General features: G+C 37.9%; 1 protein-coding gene across 1 annotated transcript in view; it reads right to left on the bottom strand.

Moving 5' to 3' along the window:
* LOC134225753 (bifunctional 3'-phosphoadenosine 5'-phosphosulfate synthase-like) overlaps nt 1-14752 on the bottom strand; it is a 41857-nt gene extending 27105 nt beyond the window's left edge. Inside the window, 1 exon segment of the mRNA XM_062706100.1 lies at nt 14011-14752. Coding sequence (XP_062562084.1) covers nt 14011-14142 — 132 coding nt within the window. The 5' untranslated portion in view covers nt 14143-14752.
* Between the last annotated feature and the right edge of the window lie 5947 nt (nt 14753-20699).

Consider the following 20699-nt stretch of genomic DNA (forward strand, 5'->3'; position numbering starts at 1 on the left):
TGACTTTGCCATTGAACCCATTGTATTTTGTTTTGCAATTAGACATTGGGTTCCGGAGATATCTTTGAAATACGAACATAAAGCATTAAACGCATCAACTTCACACATTGGTAAAATATGTCCCATCAAGATCTCAATCGTCCTTGGACCGATTTGTGCGATTTTATCTTTAAACTAAAGCTATGTTTTTGTCATTGGACTCATTAGTTTTTTTCTGCAATCGGAAATTCGGTTTCAGAGATATCTGTGAAATACGAATATGAGACATATTTTCAGACTACTAATGAAGAATTGTCACACCAATATCTCAGCCGTCTATGACCCGATTTGAACTCTTTTGGGCTTAAACAGAAGCTGTAATATTGCCATTTAAGGCGGCAAATCAAATCTGCAGTCTTTTTGTATTTTTTAAAAATTGTTAAATTTCCAGAAATATCCTTTTTTTTATTTTGGAATCGATAAAAGCATGATAATATCAGTTATTTTATATTCAATTGAAGGTCATATGCATAGAAATTGTAATATGCACTGGGCACACACAACCATTCAGAAGTGTAAGAAGGGTTGCGTTCACTGTAGGTGGATTAAGTCGGGTTTTTTTATTTTGGAATCGATAAAAGCATGATAATATCAGTTATTTTATATTCAATTGAAGGTCATATGCATAGAAATTGTAATATGCACTGGGCACACACAACCATTCAGAAGTGTAAGAAGGGTTGCGTTCACTGTAGGTGGATTAAGTCGGGTTTTTTATTTTGGAATCGATAAAAGCATGATAATATCAGTTATTTTATATTCAACTAGCTTTATGTACCCGGCCTTGCTCGGAGTTGCCAGTTTAATTCGCAGTTTTTTTCACCATCGGAATTGGAATAGGTCAAAAGGATAATTGTGTTTTCTTATTGATATTTCATCATTTGATTAAAAGAAGGTAGATTACATTTGAAAACAGACTGATTTTGAAAATGGGATCAAACCCAAAATCGCTTTATTCCGGGCAAACGTCTATTTCTAAAGAAGGAAAAACATACACCGATGCCTTATTCCGGAAAAACGTCTATTTTTAAAGAAATGATCACATTTACCGTCCAGAAGGAAACACTTTAATCATTGCTTTTCTCTGGGCAAACCATGATTTCGATGAAGTGTTGAGTTGATCGATCCCTGTCATCTTCGCCTTCTTAAGAAAAAGAATGTTTGTTCCAAATTTGGTTGAAATCGGGCAAGGGTACAGAAGTTATGCTGGAACATTGGATCATTGCATACCTTGCTTTTATTTATTAATCTTGAATCATTATCATATAATTATCATACCTTTTAAAATTTGGAATAAAGGTTACTCGATTATGGATCACTATGCAATTTGATCATTCATAATCATCAATCATTAATCATATCGATCGTTAATCATTAACCATACACATAGTGTGTCAACATTTAATCACGATCGGTAATCGTTAATCATAATCCAACGGTTTTTTTCATCTATTATTCATAATCGTTAATTATTGTCAAAAATGAATTTAATCATTAATCATTATCAGTCATCATTTTCAAAAATTATAATTCATTAATCATAATCTTTAATCATAGAGTTGAATGATTTAATCATTTAATCTGCTTAGAATTGGTCCTGGGGTCAGGAGTTACACTGAATTGCCCGTTTTCTAAAGACAACCGCTTTCCCTTTACCCTTCCTCTTTTCTCAACGGCCATTTCACCCCTTTGTTATCTTCTCCTAGGGATAGAAAATGTGTGTACCAAATTTGGTTGAAATCGGTACAGGGGTTCAGAAGTTACACTAAATTGCCCGTTTTCTGAACAATACCCTCCTTCAGACCCCTACCCCCTTATCCAAATTTCCCTCCCGTACGATCGGCTCCTCATAGTGAATATGTGTACAAAATTTGATTGAAATCGGTCCTGGGGGTTGGGAGTTACACTGAGTTGCTCGTTTTCCAAAGACAACACCTCCCCTATACCTCCCCTTTTTTCCAATGACCATCCCATCCCCTTTGTTATCTTTTTCCTTATGATGTAGAATGTGTGTACCAAATTTGGTTGAAATCGGTACAGGGGTTCATGATTTACTTTGAATTGCCCGTTTTCTAAACAAAACCCCTCCTCCAGACCCCTCCCCTTTCCCAAATCCTCCCATATGATTACCTCCTCGTAGTGAATATGTGTACAAAATTTGGTTGAAATCGGTCCTGGGAGTTGAAAGTTACACAGAATTGTTCGTTTTCTGAACAAAACCCTCCCACCACCCTCCCCTTTTCTACATGACCATCCCACCCTTTGTTAACTTCCTCTGAGGATAGAGAATGTCTGTACCAAATTTGGTTGAAATCGGTCCTGGGAGTTGAAAGTTACACAGAATTGTTCGTTTTCTGAACAAAACCCCTCCCACCACCCCTCCCCTTTTCTACATGACCATCCCACCCCTTTGTTAACTTCCTCTGAGGATAGAGAATGTCTGTACCAAATTTGGTTGAAATCGGTCCTGGGAGTTGAAAGTTACACAGAATTGTTCGTTTTCTGAACAAAACCCCTCCCACCACCCCTCCCCCTTTTCTACATGACCATCCCACCCCTTTGTTAACTTCCTCTGAGGATAGAGAATGTCTGTACCAAATTTGGTTGAAATCGGTCCTGGGAGTTGAAAGTTACACAGAATTGTTCGTTTTCTGAACAAAACCCTCCCACCACCCTCCCCTTTTCTACATGACCATCCCACCCCTTTGTTAACTTCCTCTGAGGATAGAGAATGTCTGTACCAAATTTGGTTGAAATCGGTCCTGGGAGTTGAAAGTTACACAGAATTGTTCGTTTTCTGAACAAAACCCTCCCACCACCCTCCCCTTTTCTACATGACCATCCCACCCCTTTGTTAACTTCCTCTGAGGATAGAGAATGTCTGTACCAAATTTGGTTGAAATCGGTCCTGGGAGTTGAAAGTTACACAGAATTGTTCGTTTTCTGAACAAAACCCCTCCCCCCACCCTCCCCTTTTCTACATGACCATCCCACCCCTTTGTTAACTTCCCCTGAGGATATAGAATGCGTGTACCAAATTTGGTTGAAATCGGCCAAGTGGTTCAGAAGTAGTTAGCGAACATACATACATAGATTGGTTTTTATATATATAGATAGATTGAAGGTCATATGCATAGAAATTGTAATATGCACTGGGCACACACAACCATTCAAAAGTGTAAGAAGGGTTGCGTTCACTGTAGGTGGATTAAGTCGGGTTTTTATTTTGGAATCGATAAAAGCATGATAATATCAGTTATTTTATATTCAATTGAAGGTCATATGCATAGAAATTGTAATATGCACTGGGCACACACAACCATTCAGAAGTGTAAGAAGGGTTGCGTTCACTGTAGGTGGATTAAGTCGGGTTTTTACGTTAAAAAATGCATAATTTTTTAACATCTCCTCGCAATTATTCAAACCATTCGAGAATTTGATATGATGATGATGATGATGGTCCCGCCACATATCCCTATAAAGGTTTGAGCTAAACGATTTATCTTTAAGATAATTAATTGAATTTCATATAATAAAAATTTCATCAGATTTGAAAAAAAAAACCAAAACGAGCTGATTACCATTACAGATATGAATTAAATGCATAACATTCCATTATTATCCAGCAAAAAAAATAAGAAAAAAACGGTTGTGTTCATCTACTGATTCTTATAAGCATCGTTGGTGATACTCCGAGTTTATACTACTATTGTACTAGACCAACATTTGAAAAAGGCGTAACAGCTAAAATTTATTCTTTCCGATTCCTCGTCGACATACAAAGCTATATCCATAGACAAAAAACTGAAGAGAATAAATGTTAGCGGAAAACGGATTTCCGCATGTTTAAATGTTAATTTAGAAATATTTCTTGTGGAAATTGTATGTGAAGATTCCATAGAATTTTTTGTGGTAATACCGAAAAATTTCTAATGAAAATTTCAACAATTTTCCAGGAATTCCATCAAGAAGTCATCCAGATATTCCTCCAAAAATGAGGAATTCCTGGGATAAGTTACTGTGGAGCTTCTAGAGGAATTTTTGAAAAAATGAAGGAGGAAGTCTGAATGAATTCTCGAAGTAAGCCTGAATGAATTCGAGAATTTTTTGGAGAAACTTCCGAAGGAATCCCTGGTCTTCTGCAGGCATTTTCGGAGGAGAGAAACTCCCGCAGCATGTTTCGAAGAAATTCCTGGATCAGCAGCAGCAGCAGTTCTTAAACAGTGAACATCATTAAAATGCCTTGGTATTCGAAAAATTAACCCCATAATATGGGAGGCTCTTGAGACTATGAAAGCAACATGTTCATGAAATGTTAGCTTATTAGTGTCTAACTATACTAGTCGAAGTCGTTCAAATTTCGCAACCCCGATTTTGTGTTTGATTTTGTCAAAAGCCGATGAGAAGTCAGCATATATTAAATCGACTTGTTGTCCTTTCTTAAGCGCTTGCATAATAATCGAAGAGTAGGTAATCGAGTTAGTTTTTAACCTCTTACTTATTACCTTTCTTGAACACAGGGAAATGTACATATGATTTTTTTCAATATTCCAAGAAAATTACTGAACGTAATGATAAAATAAATAGAATTGACAAAAATAAGATAACGACAAACTTGTAGCGCTCTTTTTGAGAATAGAATATCTGGAGGAAATATTCCTAGAAGAATACCAGACGAAATTCCTGGAGGATTGTTCAGAGGATGCCCTGAGATGAAATCCTGGAGGAATTCCCTAATGTAAACCTGGAGGCATTCTCAGAGAACTACCTAAAAGTATTCCACTATTCCAAGAGGAATTTACAAAGGAATTCCAGAATGAAATCATGGGAGAATTCCATAATGGAACTCCTGGAGGAATTTTCGGAGAAAAATATGAAAGAATTCCCGGAGATATTTTCGAGGAAATGCCTGAGGATTTTCTGGGAGAAATCGAAGAGACTTGGAAGAATTCCTGGAGAAATATATCTAGAACATATCTCCCGGTGGAATTCCAGGTGGAACTACTTAAGAACTTTCTAGTTCTGGAGTATAATCAAAGAGTTTTCTTCATAAATTTCTGAAGGAATTCTCGAATACATTCCTGAAAGATTTTACGGAGATATTTCTAGAAAAACAGCAGTAAAAATTTTTGGAAAAAAAATCTTGGCCGGCTGTTATTGCCTGATTTTCACAAAATTGCACGCGGCGAACCCTTCATGAAAGGTACCGCCGCGCTTTCTGCACCCCGTTTACTTGATTCTTATGGGTGAATAGCATTGCAGTGTATCGTTTGGCGCGGCCGTACCTTTCGACAGTCATTCGCCGCGTGAAGTTTTGTGCAAGTACCCATTTGGGAACATTAAAAACGCCGCGCAGTGTATCATATCCAGAAAATCTGACAATACATATACGCATAATAAGATAAAAGATAACATTCTTTTTACTTTTACGAACCAACTATCAAAGAACCAATGAAATATAATTCTATAAAACACCACCAACACCAACCAACCAAGCTCACAACCCTTGTCTGTGGATTGGAACCTAGCCTTGCATAAGAGGAAAAATACCAAAAACTTACATGCAGACTACTTGAGGCATAACATGCTTAGGTATTTCAATACCAAAGGAATAATAATTTGTCTTGCATTTGGTATTGAGCATCCATCTCAAGATGAATACTAGGTATCCCAATCTACCAGATTTATGGGAGAGAAAAAGGCGGGGGTGAAAAATTCATTTTCAGCGCAAAACGTAAACAAACTCGCTGGCTCCCCGTACTAAAATCCACGATGGCTGAATCGATAATTTGGCAGATCGGAACACCTAGCGGTGTATTCATCTTGATCCATCCAGCCTGCGCTCGGGTTCATGTTCATTTTAACGAGTGCAAGTTCGAGCCCGAAGCGAATGTTCAATCGAGTGCGGCAGCATGGATAAACATTTGTGCGGGGCTGCACCTTTACCTGTGCAATTACTATTTTCTGGTCAACAACCACGGAGCAGCAACTACGAAATATACGGTCATCAAGCGCAAACTCGTGAAATTACACAAGGTTGTAAAATTACAGTTCACAACTCATGGTTTTAAAATGTATCATATCTACCAAAATAAAAGAATAAAAATTACCGTCGTCGGGGGTGACAATGGGGTAAATGGGGGTGAGAATGGGTCACTGTTTCATCTACTTAGAATGCTTGTAGAATAGATTGAATGTATCTGAGGGCAAAAAGACTAACATATAAGAGACCTTTTGAACGATTTTGCTATCCGACCTCCAGGCTGCCGGTGAGAGCGATGACCCATTCTCACCCCCAGACCCATTGTCACCCCCGATGACGGTAATTTGATTTGTTTCTATTTTTTATTTCTTCCAATAGTGAGAATGCCTTTGCGTGTTATCAAAAAATAAAAAAAACGAAATTAATACTTTATTTATTTTTGCCTTTCTCGTATTCACTCCAATAGAAGGCTAAGATACCCATAGTGTTATATAGGGTAAATCACTACTTGGGCCTATGGACCCCATTCCCGGCTCACTGCACAGAAAGCTAATGATTTATACTGTTTAGTAGCCGTAGGTTTATGATTGATCATTTTAAAAAAGTCTCCTATTTATCTCGCACAATACTCACTATTTTTCAACCATTTATTTCACTCCTAATCGATCCAATTATAGAAAATAAAAATGTAGAATTCAAACTTTTGCTCTTGCAACACCACTGAGCCGAAGTGATTCTTTCCACTTTTACAAAACGGTATCATCAAATAAACACCTACCTGAAAATCGTCACAGTGCTCGATACAACCATTGCTTCAGGCTGTTTATCACCACACAATAATGCTAAACTCACGCACTTTAATCTTTTGTAATTGTTCGTATCACTAGATTTTATACTTACAAACATATTGGAATACATTTAAAAATGTATCCTCAAACCGAACAAAAAATCACCTCGGCCCAAGAACTTCTAGCTGTACAGTGCTGCCAAAAGGCCATAAGTCTTATTTTAGTATGAAGATAATCCTTCATCGTTAATAGGAAAACTGTCTAATACGTTGAAGCTATCATGTTATTTATAATTCTCTCGATTTCAAAAGGTGGAAAAGATATTGTTTTTAAGTGTTTGGAAGAAATTTGGATGAGTAAATATATCTTCTCAACCAAATAAAAATGATTATGAATAATACCATCTGGCATCTTGATGTCGTGGAACGTGCATATTTTTGTTTACGTCGCATTTTCTACCGTCCCGAGAGAGAGAATGAGAGTAAGATGTTGAGAGATTGAGTAAAATATTGCGTATGCCGAGGAGATTTGGGGTATGCCGGATAAGCAATCGCCTATGACTGAAATGAGTGCTGCACCATGTTAATTTAAATCAAATAAAAGCTTTTTCAAGCGGTGTTTAGCAAGAATAACTATTTTTGAAGCAGAGGTGAACCCCATCGCAATATTACACGGCCCACAACATTCAGAAAAGTTGCCCCTAGTCATAAATATCAATTAAATAATGCAGTCGTGCGCATGTTAGGCCGGGAATGGGGTGAGAAACCCTACCAATCGACTCAGCTCGACGATTTGAGGTGATGCGATGATGTACAAAAATGTAAGACACACTTTTTGGTACTTAGCATTATCCGATTTGCTTGCTACAAGTATTGAAAATTGACTCGATCGACCATTGCGTTCCTATTGGGCCCCCCTTGGAAAAAAAATCAAAATCGAGAAAAAAAACTCCACAGACCGCTGCAATGTTATCAAATGACCGCAAATAGATATCAATTGAAGGAAAAAGAAAGGCATCACCAACCCTAGGAGGATTAATCTGGGTTTCTGAAGTTAACATTAATTTGTTTAAGTGAGATGAAAAATGAAACATAATTATTTTCTTAACAATATAAAATATTCAAAATATTATGAACTTGATTTGGTACACCAAGTGAAATCGTTAATCATACTCCAAATGTTTTATTCATTAATTCGTTAATCTTAATCTTTATTCATTCTCAAAAATGTAATAATCATTAATCATAATATTTAATCATAGAGTTGAATAATTTAATCATAACCAATTCAATCATTCATTGGAACCTTTATTCATTAGCGCTCTGATTTTTAGGTATACTTATTATACGAGAAAGGCAAAAATGAGGATAAAAGGTAAAAGAAATTTAAAAAAATATATTTTCTATTATGATTTCATTAGCAAATAAATCGAAGAAGTTTTAAATCCTTGAGTATGCAGGTATGCACTGAATTTGATAAATCGCCCCAACAACATTAAACTGCAATGAGTTTGCACAAGCGTATTGCAGATAAGAAAACAATTTCAGGGCCAACATCGATCATTGAAATTACTTATCTCTACTTACGTAATGTTAAGAATATGAATCAAATTTTCAACATCCGATGGGTCCAATTGGTGACGTGCCGCTTCCAATGTGGCATCGGATGTCATGTTATCACACAATTAAACTCTCCAATGAAAACAACCATGGACAGGATTAATTTTAGACGATTGGGTCTTTTCCGATAATTGATAAACGAGTTTGGACAAATTACCCACCATGGGTTTACAAGTTACAAGACATGTAATATTATGAGTATGATAACGGCGTGCTTGGTGGTCTATCAAGCGGCAACCGTTTGTATTCTAATAAAGTATACGTTACATGAAATTGAATTCATTTAACCTTAAGGTGGTTATACAACAAATCGGCCATCTTGGAAACCACGTGCTTTTTTCTAGTGATTTTTCAAGAGCACGAATTGAGAGAACCACAACGCCAATGGGGATGAAACATCCGTAGATCGTTTGCTTACTCATGCTAAACAATCGACTTGAATGTCAGCATTGTACGAAAATTATTACGCTAGATTTGAACTTTTGAAAATAGGAGTAGAAAACCATGTGGTGAATTTGAAATTCACCACATGGCTTGATTGTATAATCAGTTTTCAACTTTCGTTATAGAGATGAGCTAACCGAGGGCTGCATATCTCTCTAATAAAGACACACAAAAAACTTTCGTTTCACGATCGGAAAATCACCTTCGATGATTTTTTTACATTAGTTCGTCAGGAAGCCTTGAACAGCTGGCAAGAGAAATGGACAAATGGGGAGTTGAGTAGATGGCTGTATTCAATTCGCCGCAGGTGTCGAAGCGTTCATGTGTAGTCTAATGTCCAATCACTACACTTCAAATGCACATCTTCTCAGAGTAAGGCTCTCGGAAAGGAATCTCTGTGTTTGCGGCGAGAATTACCAGGACATTGATCATGTCGTGTGGGCGTGTGAGGAGCATCGTGGCCCCAGATCTACGCGAACTGAACATTTCCGGGTCCGAGGAAAACAACCAAAGCTAATGTTAGAGAAGTGTTGTCGGGTCTTGATGGCGAGTACATGTTCCTTGTCCACCAATTTGTGAAAGTTGCTAATGTAATACTGTAACCATAGTCTGCCCACCCCCTTGTCTTTTGTACCCCATTATGGATCTCTTGTTGTGCATGTTCTGTCGTTCCCTTCCAAATAAACGAATAAAAAAAACTTTTGTTGAGGCCTCCCGGAATCCAAAACTCAATTCACTCACATTTCCTAGGGCACATCACTCAATACCGAAGCAATGTCGCCAAACTGAAAGACTAAAATAATGAATATGTTCTCCAAAACACCGATGAAGTTGGAAGGGTATACATTTGTAGCCTCTTCCTTGATTATTGGTGCTCAATGCATATAAGAGCTATTAAACTTTGTAATTTTAATTCAAAAGTAACATGTCAGATATCTTTGAAAAACAAATAGAATAGCAATTTCTATTGTTCACAATGAAAATGCTTTCATTGGCAACCAGACATTATAGTTGAATTCTGTTAATATATTAGTGCAATTTTCTGTTTGTTTGGGGTTCTATCACAAATTACTTAACGCTAAATTTGATTAATTTGCCCCACCTCCCTACCACACGTAACACTTTTTGTATGAAAAGTTTAATTTTTTTGTATGGACCGTAACGCTCGGTCTGACCCCCTCCCTCCCCCACAGCGTTGCGTAATTTGTGAAAGGACCCTTATAATTATCATTGGACAAACTCACGCTCATCTGACTCAACTAAGTGGGTCAATTTTTTGAAAGAGGAAAAACGGACGATCCAAAACCAGAGTGTATGTAATTAAGAGTGGCGACCCTGTCAGAATTGGAACAAAATTCATCTGTCATTCCCATACAAAATCGTGTTCCAAACGAGCAGGAGACCTATCAAATGAGGCACATGTCGCCACTCTTAATTACATACACTCTGTCCAAAACAATAGTACAAGTTTAGGTTCGTTCACCAATAACGCCACGTAATGCTAAATTTGGCGAATTTACCCTCCCGATCGTAACACTTTTTGTATGAAAGGTTTATTTTTTGTGTGAATCGTAATGCTCGGTCTGTCCCCTCCATCCCCCTACAGCATTACTTAATTTATGAATAGTTCTTTTAGTATTCGTGTACTGTTTTCGGGGGTGCACAAGTGTATTAACTATTATTTTTTTAAATATTTCAATTTCAACGCAAGAAACCTATTTAGAAGAAGCCTAAACTTTGAATTGTGTGTTTGGAGCTGAGTTACGCAAATGGTCTGTACCCGTAAGCTAAACCTAAGATATCCCTTCAAACAGGTCACTCAAATTAATCGCATGATAAAATGTATGCGCAAAACTCGCATAGAAGTCATCGAGTGGGCAAAATTTTTATTCCAAATGCGCTTAATGCAAACAGCAGATAATGAAACTGTTGAACCATTAATCTTCGTAATACATTTTATGTGCAATGGTTTTGTGGGGTATATCCCGTTAGGCACAAGACATAAGGACGTTAGGCATAATGGTCGTTAGGCATATAATGACCCAAAGAACAGCCCATGCCATACACACCAAATTTTTTTCGCCGAAAATCAGCAAAATTTTGCTGAATTTTGCCGAGCTGAATGATCAGCAATCATTTCAGCAAAAAAAAGTTACTGAAAATTTCAGCAAAGTGAACTGGCATTCCATTTGACAGCTATTTACTGAACCATCAGCAAATCCAAAAAGTTTGCTGAAAATTCAGTGTTTTCGGTCGTTGCGGATTTTGACAGCAGCTAGCTGAAATAATTCAGCAAAATGTACCTAGCTACTGATATTATTAGCCTTTGGCGACCCATCAAATAATAACAAAATGAAAATATGTTTTAAAGATTTTATTATTTATTTACGTGATATAATCATATATGAACAATAATCATTCATAGAAATAATGTCATATGAACTATATTGGGATGCATAGAATTGCCCAACAACCTCTTTGGTTTGTTTTCTCCGACTCCGACTGAAAAATATTCAAAATTATCACAAAACTGTTTTTCACCAATCTGAAATATACTGTATGAAATTAATAAATAATTTGAAATACTTACAGGGTATAGGGTCCACGTTCGGTTGAAACAGAATTTAACACCAATAATTCTAACAACATCATAAGAAGCATAACTAAAAATGGCTACTTTTTTCTAAAGTTTGACAGTAAATAGTCATTCGATGGAAAATGCTGATCGATCAGTAAAGTATGCTGATGTTCAGTAAACTTCCTAATTGCTGATTTTCTCCAGCAAAGCATTTTGCTGAAATACTTTTTAAGAATTTGGTGTGTAAAGAAGGCAGAATTATGCCAATGTCTATTATGCCTAATGTACATTACGCCTAACGTCCGTCATGCCTAAAGTCCATTATACCTAACGTCCTATATGTAAGCCCGTTTCATGTGTTTATATCCCTATGTCCTTTTTAGTTCAAATCTATGAACAAGGACCTGGCATCTAGCGAAACGTACATAGTGATTGGACAGCGTTGGAAATAAGCTACAATCGGGCGAAGGCTTATGTACAATTTCCTTCGAAGCTCGTCAGAAGTTTTGATCTGTTGGATGAAAACGAGAATGATTCGCGTCTATGACTACAACAGTGCTATAACTTTCTGCATGTTTAACATCTATTGACTTTTTTTCAATCGTGTAATTATCATTTATTTTGCTAGGTTTTGCCTACAGCAATACGAAAAAAAACAGTAGCAAAAATAATGAAATTTCATCGATTCAATCTCAATAATTTGTATGTGTATCCCATTACCCTTTTAGGAAGTAATCCGTTTGCATATGAAATTCATAATGACTGGATCTACAAGATTTTATAAGCACCGCACATATTTTGTAAAATCAAAACCAACTGGTCAAAATTTGATTTCAAGACATATAATAACGATGCCCATAACAATAATAAGCCCACTAACGATGAATCAACTTTAATCAAATCAAGCTCTATCTGGAATAAGGGCGAATGTCGCAAGAGAGGATTCTCTTCGTCGACTTCCCCTCTTTTAAATAAAAGTGACAAGCAGCTGATTTCTCTGTGATTTATCACCTCAGAACGATAGAAAACAATGCGAACTTGCATTCTGAGGTGATAAACTGCAAAGAAATCCTCTGCTTGTCACTTTTATTCAAATGAAGGGAAGTCGACGAAGAGAATTCTCTCTTGCGACATTCGCCCTTTTACCAGATAGAGCTTGAAATTTCACAATTCAAGCTCTATCTGGTAAAAGGGCGAATGTCGCAAGAGAGAATTCTCTTCGTCGACTTCCCCTCTTTTGAATAAAAGTGACAAGCAGAGGATTTCTTTGCAGTTTTTCACCTCAGGATGCAAGTTTGCATTGTTTTCTATCGTTCTGAGGCGATAAACAAAACAAAACAAAAACTGCTGCTTGTCACTTTTATTCAAATGAGGGGAAGTCGACGAAGAGAATCCTCTCTTGCGACATTCGCCCTTATTCCAGATAGAGCTTGAATTGATTGAATGACACAGTCATATTAAACTTTGAATTTACAAATAATTGCTTTTTTTTCAGTTTTGGTAAAAGTTATACACGAATATGGAGAAATGATAACTATACCACAATATATTGAAATTACCATAATGATAAGATACGTTTTAAATAACTGTACCAGTGATACCAATCACACCAACAAGAGCGTGAACTATTTACAGCCATGGTGAATCATTTAATGCCAAGTTGAGCTAAGATGTTGAATTATTTTCCGAGTGGGATAACTAACAACATAGGCGGATTTCTTCGGCAGCACAGTGGTAAAAACCACGCAGAAGGTATTCTGGTTCCGAATTAACAACCAATTAATCACTCAATCGATTCTTTATTTTATTTTCAAGGCAAACTTTTGCAAAGAACCCATATTTTCTAACGCCTCTAAGGATTTTTAAAAAAGTGGCTTGACACTTTTTCGGGTTTTGTTTTCGTTTTTTTAATACTTAGAGACTTAAAAAATATGGGCTCTTCGGGAAAGTTGACCTTAAATAAGCCACAAAATCGACTGAAACAATAAAAAGAGATACAATTTTTTGAAGGGAAAGGTCAATTCCGGTCTGGTTCAGGAAAGCGATGCAAGTAAAAGCATAAAAGAAGTCATCAATAAGTTATGGAAATACGAAAATATTTTCGCAAAAATAATCTGAAAACAGAAGTAAATTAAATTTGAGGTCTTCCATAGCTCAGACGATAGCGATAAAACGTGCGGCTGCAACGAGCGGACACCAACGACTATGATATACAAATTCTCAATTGGTAACGTAGCTTAGGAACACCGCGCAGTTAAAAACTAAGGAAAGTATTTATTGAATAAGAAACTACGAGGTAGCAATGTTTTCTAGTTGTGGTAGGTAACTAAATAAAGTTTGGCAGTGAAATAATATAAGTAATAAGTTGACTTGTTTCATATAAAACCCAGCATCCCAAAACATATCTAGTTTGATACATTTACATAAGTTTTCTTCTAATGATAAACAGCTCATGGCACGTTACTACTCATTACGAACCGGTCATCATACTATAGAAGTGTTATGAACGTAACGAGTATACTAAAGTCTAAATGTGCAAAAACGGCTCAATATAATTACCTCACTTGTGCTACCATCGCAGTCTTTATGCTTGCTGCAGCGTGATTTAACCACCTGGCCGTTCTCGTAGTTAACGTTGCTTAAAATCACGTTGTTATTAGCATTGGGTACTTTTCTGCGTTTGACAAACATGTCGGCTGTATTTACTCCTTTCACTCTTTTGTACTTGACTTCCGCGAATAGCAATTATTATTTCATATGTCCGAATGTCTAAAAATTGCAAATCATGCTTTGCTTGACATAAACTGAGTCAGGAACCCAAGATGGATTGTATGCATATACAACACAGAAGTGCGGGGTTAAAACTCTCACTCTTATCACACTGGTTGTCGGTGTCTTCGACGCTTTTTGATGCGCAGCTTTTGAAAACAACAATAAAATAAACCGATGCGATGTAACGATGAGCGGCAGATTTCAACAACGGCAGTTGAACTATCAACGCGTGTAGCAAAAGTTCAACGACGTGTTAGCACTCCCAGGCGAACAAATGGAACGACGAACCGACCAAACACTTAACACCCAATTATGGGAGGACAAACTTTCATAACGCACAAAGTAATGATTGGTGTTTTATGGTAAAGAGTTCCATATGAATATCGAAGATGAAAGCAATCAAAATCTCATTTAAAAATTATCAAATGATCAAGCCCTGCAGCAAACTGCACACGGTACACTACGCGCGGACAGAGTACGCTTTCTCTAAACGGTGTCTTTTCGACGACTAACTTCGATGGTGCTGTCGAGCGGAGCTTTTAATCGCGATGTCAGCTGCTCGATGGTAGCACTCGCCGTTCATTCATGGAGCAGCTTGAATCCATCATTTATGTGTCGGTCGATTATAAAGAATATACTCGAGGAATCTGCGATAATGATAAATGCATGACGATGTACTCTGCACACTTGTACGACACGTAAACGGCAGTACCAACAAACTTTGAAAGTGTGTTCGGAAAACAGTAGATTCCAGTAGGAAGACTATTTTGAATTCAAATATTGGTACACGACTAACTGGGTTTTGTTGATTTAACTTTGATTGATTTTAACGCAGCTGCATGTTTAAGATCTCACACATGATTTGGCGTGAATGTCAAATAACCTGGAAAAGCATCTATGTTATGTTTTTCGCTCCCATAAGTGTAAGTTTTGTCGCCAAACTCCGATAGTGTCAGACAATGTCAATCCAATATCGTGTACTAGCATCGATTTAATCATTGGGCCATTATGTAACTCAAATTATTCTGAAGCTGGCTCTGAATTTAGTTCAGGTAGGTATAGATAAATTTTTGAGCAAAAGTCCAAGAAGTAGCGATATGCATATTTTAAAACGCCGAATACATTCTACCGGATTTATAGCACTTGTTCCTAAACTGAGAGTCGTGAACTGATAGTTAGTGAGTCACGAAATTTAGCGGCTATATCGATTTGCCATAATAAAACATGTCATATCACTTCGACAGTCATTTGGTATTATTACATACTTAAAAAGAGCAGCAGGCACTATGCTTTAGAGGACTTGGCGACCCTTCCTCCGGTCACTACGAATTGTAAAGCTTGCCTAGGATATGGTAAGGTTTTGAAAGTGGACTCTATTGAACTTCTATAAAAAGCTTCATGTGTCCACAAACAGGCCCTATCAAAGACACCATGTGCCGCAGGCCTAAGATGCTTATAAATTTAATCTTTTCGAACAACATAAGAGATAGGGGAAAGTGGGGCAAGATGACCACCCTAAGCGGTGATCTTTGTAGAATAGTCTTGCCCCATTTTCCTCTAATACGAATCGATATAATAAACATGGAACTTTGCAAGACAGGCAACTTTCACGCCACGACAGGAAATTTGCTGGACAGGAAGTGTAGAACGTGGACATCCGACCGGTAATCGGAGCGGATAGTCCGCAAGCCGTATCTGACAAAGGTAAACAATTTATAGAGTTTGCATCCGCCAGCGAAGTGGCAGTCCGAAGCACCTTACCTCCAGCAAGACTATCGACCAGATCACAGGGAGGTAACCTAACCAGGTAACGGAAGACCTAATCGACCACTATTTCAGTTAAGTATGATTGCTCTTCAAGCTCTTGACGATATACACCACGACTCGAAGTCAAATGCCGCGGCCAAACATTGGGCGGCTACAAGACTAACCCAACACTGGATGTGACACAAAAAAACATATTTCTAGTTGTCATTGTTCATTTTCTAATCATTACGAGGTATATAGAAATAGAATAAAAACCACAATTTTTAAGAAAACTTGGATTGCAGCGTTCTCGTAAAAGCGAAAATATGCGCAATCACATCACTCATTATAAAGTTTTACTAGGGTTTATAATTCATTTTTCCATTTACAGATGAGTGAATAAGCATAACGCTTCAATATTTTACGATTCTCTTATCTAGGGTATATACTTTCATATGATTAAGAATTTCATAACGATTAATGGCCATCCTTTTCCCCATAGTGTGTTGGCCGACTAAAAAACAACAAAGCCTTTGTGTTGACCAACTGCCAGGATAGATAACGAACAATGATAAAAGAGAGGCAAAAACTGTTCCGAATCATAACAAGCCATGATAATAATTTTTTCAAACTTTTATACAAGTTCGAAAAAACAGAATTGGTTAGGCAGCCTCCACATAAAAATGGTGATTCTCGCTCCTTTCGTGTTGGTTACTGCATAGCTGTGTAAAACAAATTGAAATGGTATAATCAAAGTTAATTGCCTATTTCTGGGGATTAAACCACCCGACTTGGACGTTAATTTACAATGTTATGAAAACTCATATGTGAATATGTACGTTATGTGGAAGATATTGATTTGGAAAATGTATTGGAGGTAACCACTTTCCCTTCGATGGGACTCGAACTCATGACCCTACCGTACGCTAGGCTGATGCTTTAACCAACTAAGCTACGAAGGACCTCCGTCGGCCTTCGCAACCTAGCGGCTACTAAACGAAGTCGAGATTCCCAAATTGGACGCATAGTCAAATCACTCGTTATCCAGGGAAAGGGAAAGTGGTTAGCTCCAATACATTTTCCAAATCAATATCTTCCACATAACGTACATATTCACATATGAGTTTTCATAACATTGTAAATTAACGTCCAAGTCGGGTGGCTTAATCCCCAGAAATCTTTTATCTTTTTATCTTTTATTGAGTGGGAAAAGCCAGCGGGAGGGGAGTTAAGAATGCATTTCACTCCTTCTCCCGTAGGCATAGAAAAAGAAATAGGCAACTTTGATTGAACTGAACCTGAGTTGCGTGCTCTTGCCTACGCAATGCGGTCGGGTCTGAGCTTGACGACCGACTGGCAAATAGCTTACCCAACCTCACTTGATTAGTACAGTTGCTGATGAAGAATGTGTATAGCCGCCAGACATTCTAAATACTCACGCTCCTCTAATGTGAACGTGTACTATACACATGTGGAAGTGTTGACTTGAGAAATGGATTGCGAGTGATTTGCGTCCAATTTGGGAATCTCGAGCTCGTTCAGTAGCCGCTAGGTTGCGAAGGCCGACGGAGGTCCTTCGTAGCTTAGTTGGTTAAAACACCAGTCTAGCGTACTGTAGGGTCATGGGTTCGAGTCCCATCGAAGGGAAAGTGGTTACCTCCAATCTTCTTCTTATTGGCATTACATCCCCACACTGGGACAGAGCCGCCTCGCAGCTAAGTGTTCATTAAGCATTTCCACAGTTATTAACTGCGAGGTTTCTAAGCCAGTTTAGGGGTCGTACACTTATTACGTAAGCAATTTTTCTGGGTTTTTCGACCCCCCCTCCCCCCATGTAAGATTTTTTTCATACAAATGATTTTTTATTCATATGGAGCGTAAGATATTGACCAACCCCCCCTGCCCCCATGAGTGCTTACGTAATATGTGTACGGCCCCTTACCATTTTTGCATTCGTATATCATGAGGCTAACACGATGATACTTTTATGCCCAGGGAAGTCGAAACAATCCGAAAATTGTCTAGACCGGCACCGGGAATTGATCCCAGCCACCCTCAGCATGGTCTTGCTTTGTAGCCGCGCGTCTTACTGCACGGCTAAGGAGGGTTACCTCCATCCAATACATTTTCCAAATCAATATCTTCCACATAACGTACATATTCACATATGAGTTTTTATAACATTGTAAATTAAAGTTGAAATGCATAATCAGAGCCAGTGCTCCCCGCATTTGAAGCTTTCTAAAAGAAATTTATCATGGGGTATAGCCTCCCGAATTAGTTCTCTATCATGACAGCTAGCGAAAAAAGTCTCTCGCGGTATGCTACATATCGTATATGTATACAGAGATGATAAGTGAGAGACTCTTTCTCTTTAGGATTCAATCCCTGGCCAGGAGTGAACACCAAGGTTTGGTAGGAGGAGGTTTTGCTGCAGGAGTGGATGAAAGGTGTCGTGTGGTCCATCTGCTGAACACCGCCTACAAGATACTCTCGCAAATTTAATGCCGTAGACTAGCACTAATTTCAAGAGAGTTCGTGGGAAGTATCAGGCGGTATTCACGACTAAACGTTCTAACACGGACCAGGTGTTCGTTGTACGCCAGATATTGCACACATGCCGCGGATACAACGTTCCTACACATCTTCTGTTCATTGACTTCAAAGCCTCATATGATAACATCGATCGAGTTCAGCTGGCAGTTGATGCACGAACATGAGCTTTTGGATATATTGATACGGTTGGTCAAAGCGACGATGGATCGGGTGATGTGCTTAGTTTGTGTTTCAGGGTCCCTTTGTATTGCGCATAGGGTTACGGCAAGGCGGTGGTCTTTCCGTGCCTGCTATGTAACATCGCTTTGGAGAGGGTAAAACGAAGTAATAGAAGAAGTTAATGTTATGGCACTTAACTTTGAGAAGACGGACCAAACTAAAGAGGGAAGATAAGGAGATCGGAGTTGTCAACAATACGTCGAATACGAAGTACATGATAGGAAGAGGTTCAAGAGAGGACAACATTAGCCAACCACTCCCAGTTTGTACTAGTGGCAGTGAATCGAAATTTGACCAGTGCGAACGCCTCCGATAAGCCTTCGTTTTTGTTCAACTATATAGCATCCACAACGTGCACTGCTTACACGAAGGGAGACCCGATGACGAGAAAGAAGTGTTCTATGCACAGCTGGAGCAGACATACGATGGATGTGCATTGCGGGAAGTCATAATTTTCTCTACATGTGAAAAAATCTCCAAAAAATATGAAATCTGTTTCCCAAAGACACTATATATCTGCAACTAATAGTTTAGGCGCAAATATTGTTGTCTCGCTGGATTCGACTCTGGGACCATTGTGCATTGTGTGACTGATAAGCGGTCGAAATTTACAACTCAGAAACAAAAGAAACAAGATTGCGCTTGCTAGTGCAGCTAGCAAATTTTTTGCTGGCAAAACTGAAAAGATTTTCAGGTTGCAGCACTTCGTAGATTGGACACTAGTGACACTTATGTTTTTCATGTTTTTCTTTTATATTGAAATCCTTATTCAGATTGCTATCAGGAATCAAGGTGGGTTTGGTCCTTGATTCCAATCTAAGATAAAAATCACAAAAGCATGAGAATTACTACTCCTGACCGCGCCCATCTTCACCCTAACTTGGGAGGGAAAGGAAGTGTTGATGTAGTAGGGAAAGGTGGTCGGTTGCCGGCACTGGTCGGTAGTCGGCATCCCATCGTAACTTTTGACACAAAACAGGTATGGTCATTTTGACATTTGCCATACGTGTGCTATGTAAGCACGATTTTGTTGTGCTCATTTTCGAAGCACAGAGAAAACTTTTTTTTTTGTCAAGTGAAAACCCACTCCAAAGTTTTTTTTGCTCATTTGTCAAGTGTTCAAAACGATCGAAATGGTGAGCGCATTACGTATTTGTAAAGCAAATTTACTCTATTTTGTGATTCAATATTGAATGCCACCATAGCGGTCGCAATTTAACTATTGTTTTCACTTTTCAAAAGGGTTACTTATTTCGGTTTGTCGGCACCCAGGTGATTATCGGGGGAAATCATCAGTTTATTACCTAATTTTAGGCTATAAGCCAAGTTGTTAGCAAAATTTACAATTTTTAAATCTTGATAAAATGTGTATAATGTAGGGGAAAGGTTCGGCACTTCATCTCATAGCTCCCATCAAAATACAAAGCAAAGGTATTTGATTTGTTTATTTTTGTGATTGTTTTAGCAGTGAGCACGCATGTTAGCAAAAAGAAGCGACAAGTTTGGTGCTGTATTTCTCTGTTTTGCGATGAGATGAATATATGTACAGTGAGATGGGAAACGGAACAATTCCCCTACTTGAATGTGATGAATTTTATTGCTATTGATTCTAATAGGTCATTTATCTAAATCTGATATTGGCGGCGTGAGAGCCGAATTAGTGTCAAACGACATTAATGTCATGACATTCCGTGACATTTTTTTTAAATTTCGCTCTCATGGGTTAGACTTTGTATTTAGAATAATGATCTGTTCGACAAAGTTTTAGGATCTTTTGAGCATTAAATAGTAAAAACTTGTCATAACTTCTGAAAAAAGTTTTTAACAAATTAGTAATTGTAATCCCACGACATTTTTTTGACATTTCCCGTCACTGCTCGCGACACTCTCAAAGATTTTTTTCCAAAACGTAAACAATTCTTAAGGCGGGGATGATGCATAACGCACTACTGAAG

The sequence above is a fragment of the Armigeres subalbatus genome, chromosome 3 (assembly GCF_024139115.2).
Source record: "Armigeres subalbatus isolate Guangzhou_Male chromosome 3, GZ_Asu_2, whole genome shotgun sequence".
Taxonomy (NCBI): domain Eukaryota; kingdom Metazoa; phylum Arthropoda; class Insecta; order Diptera; family Culicidae; genus Armigeres; species Armigeres subalbatus.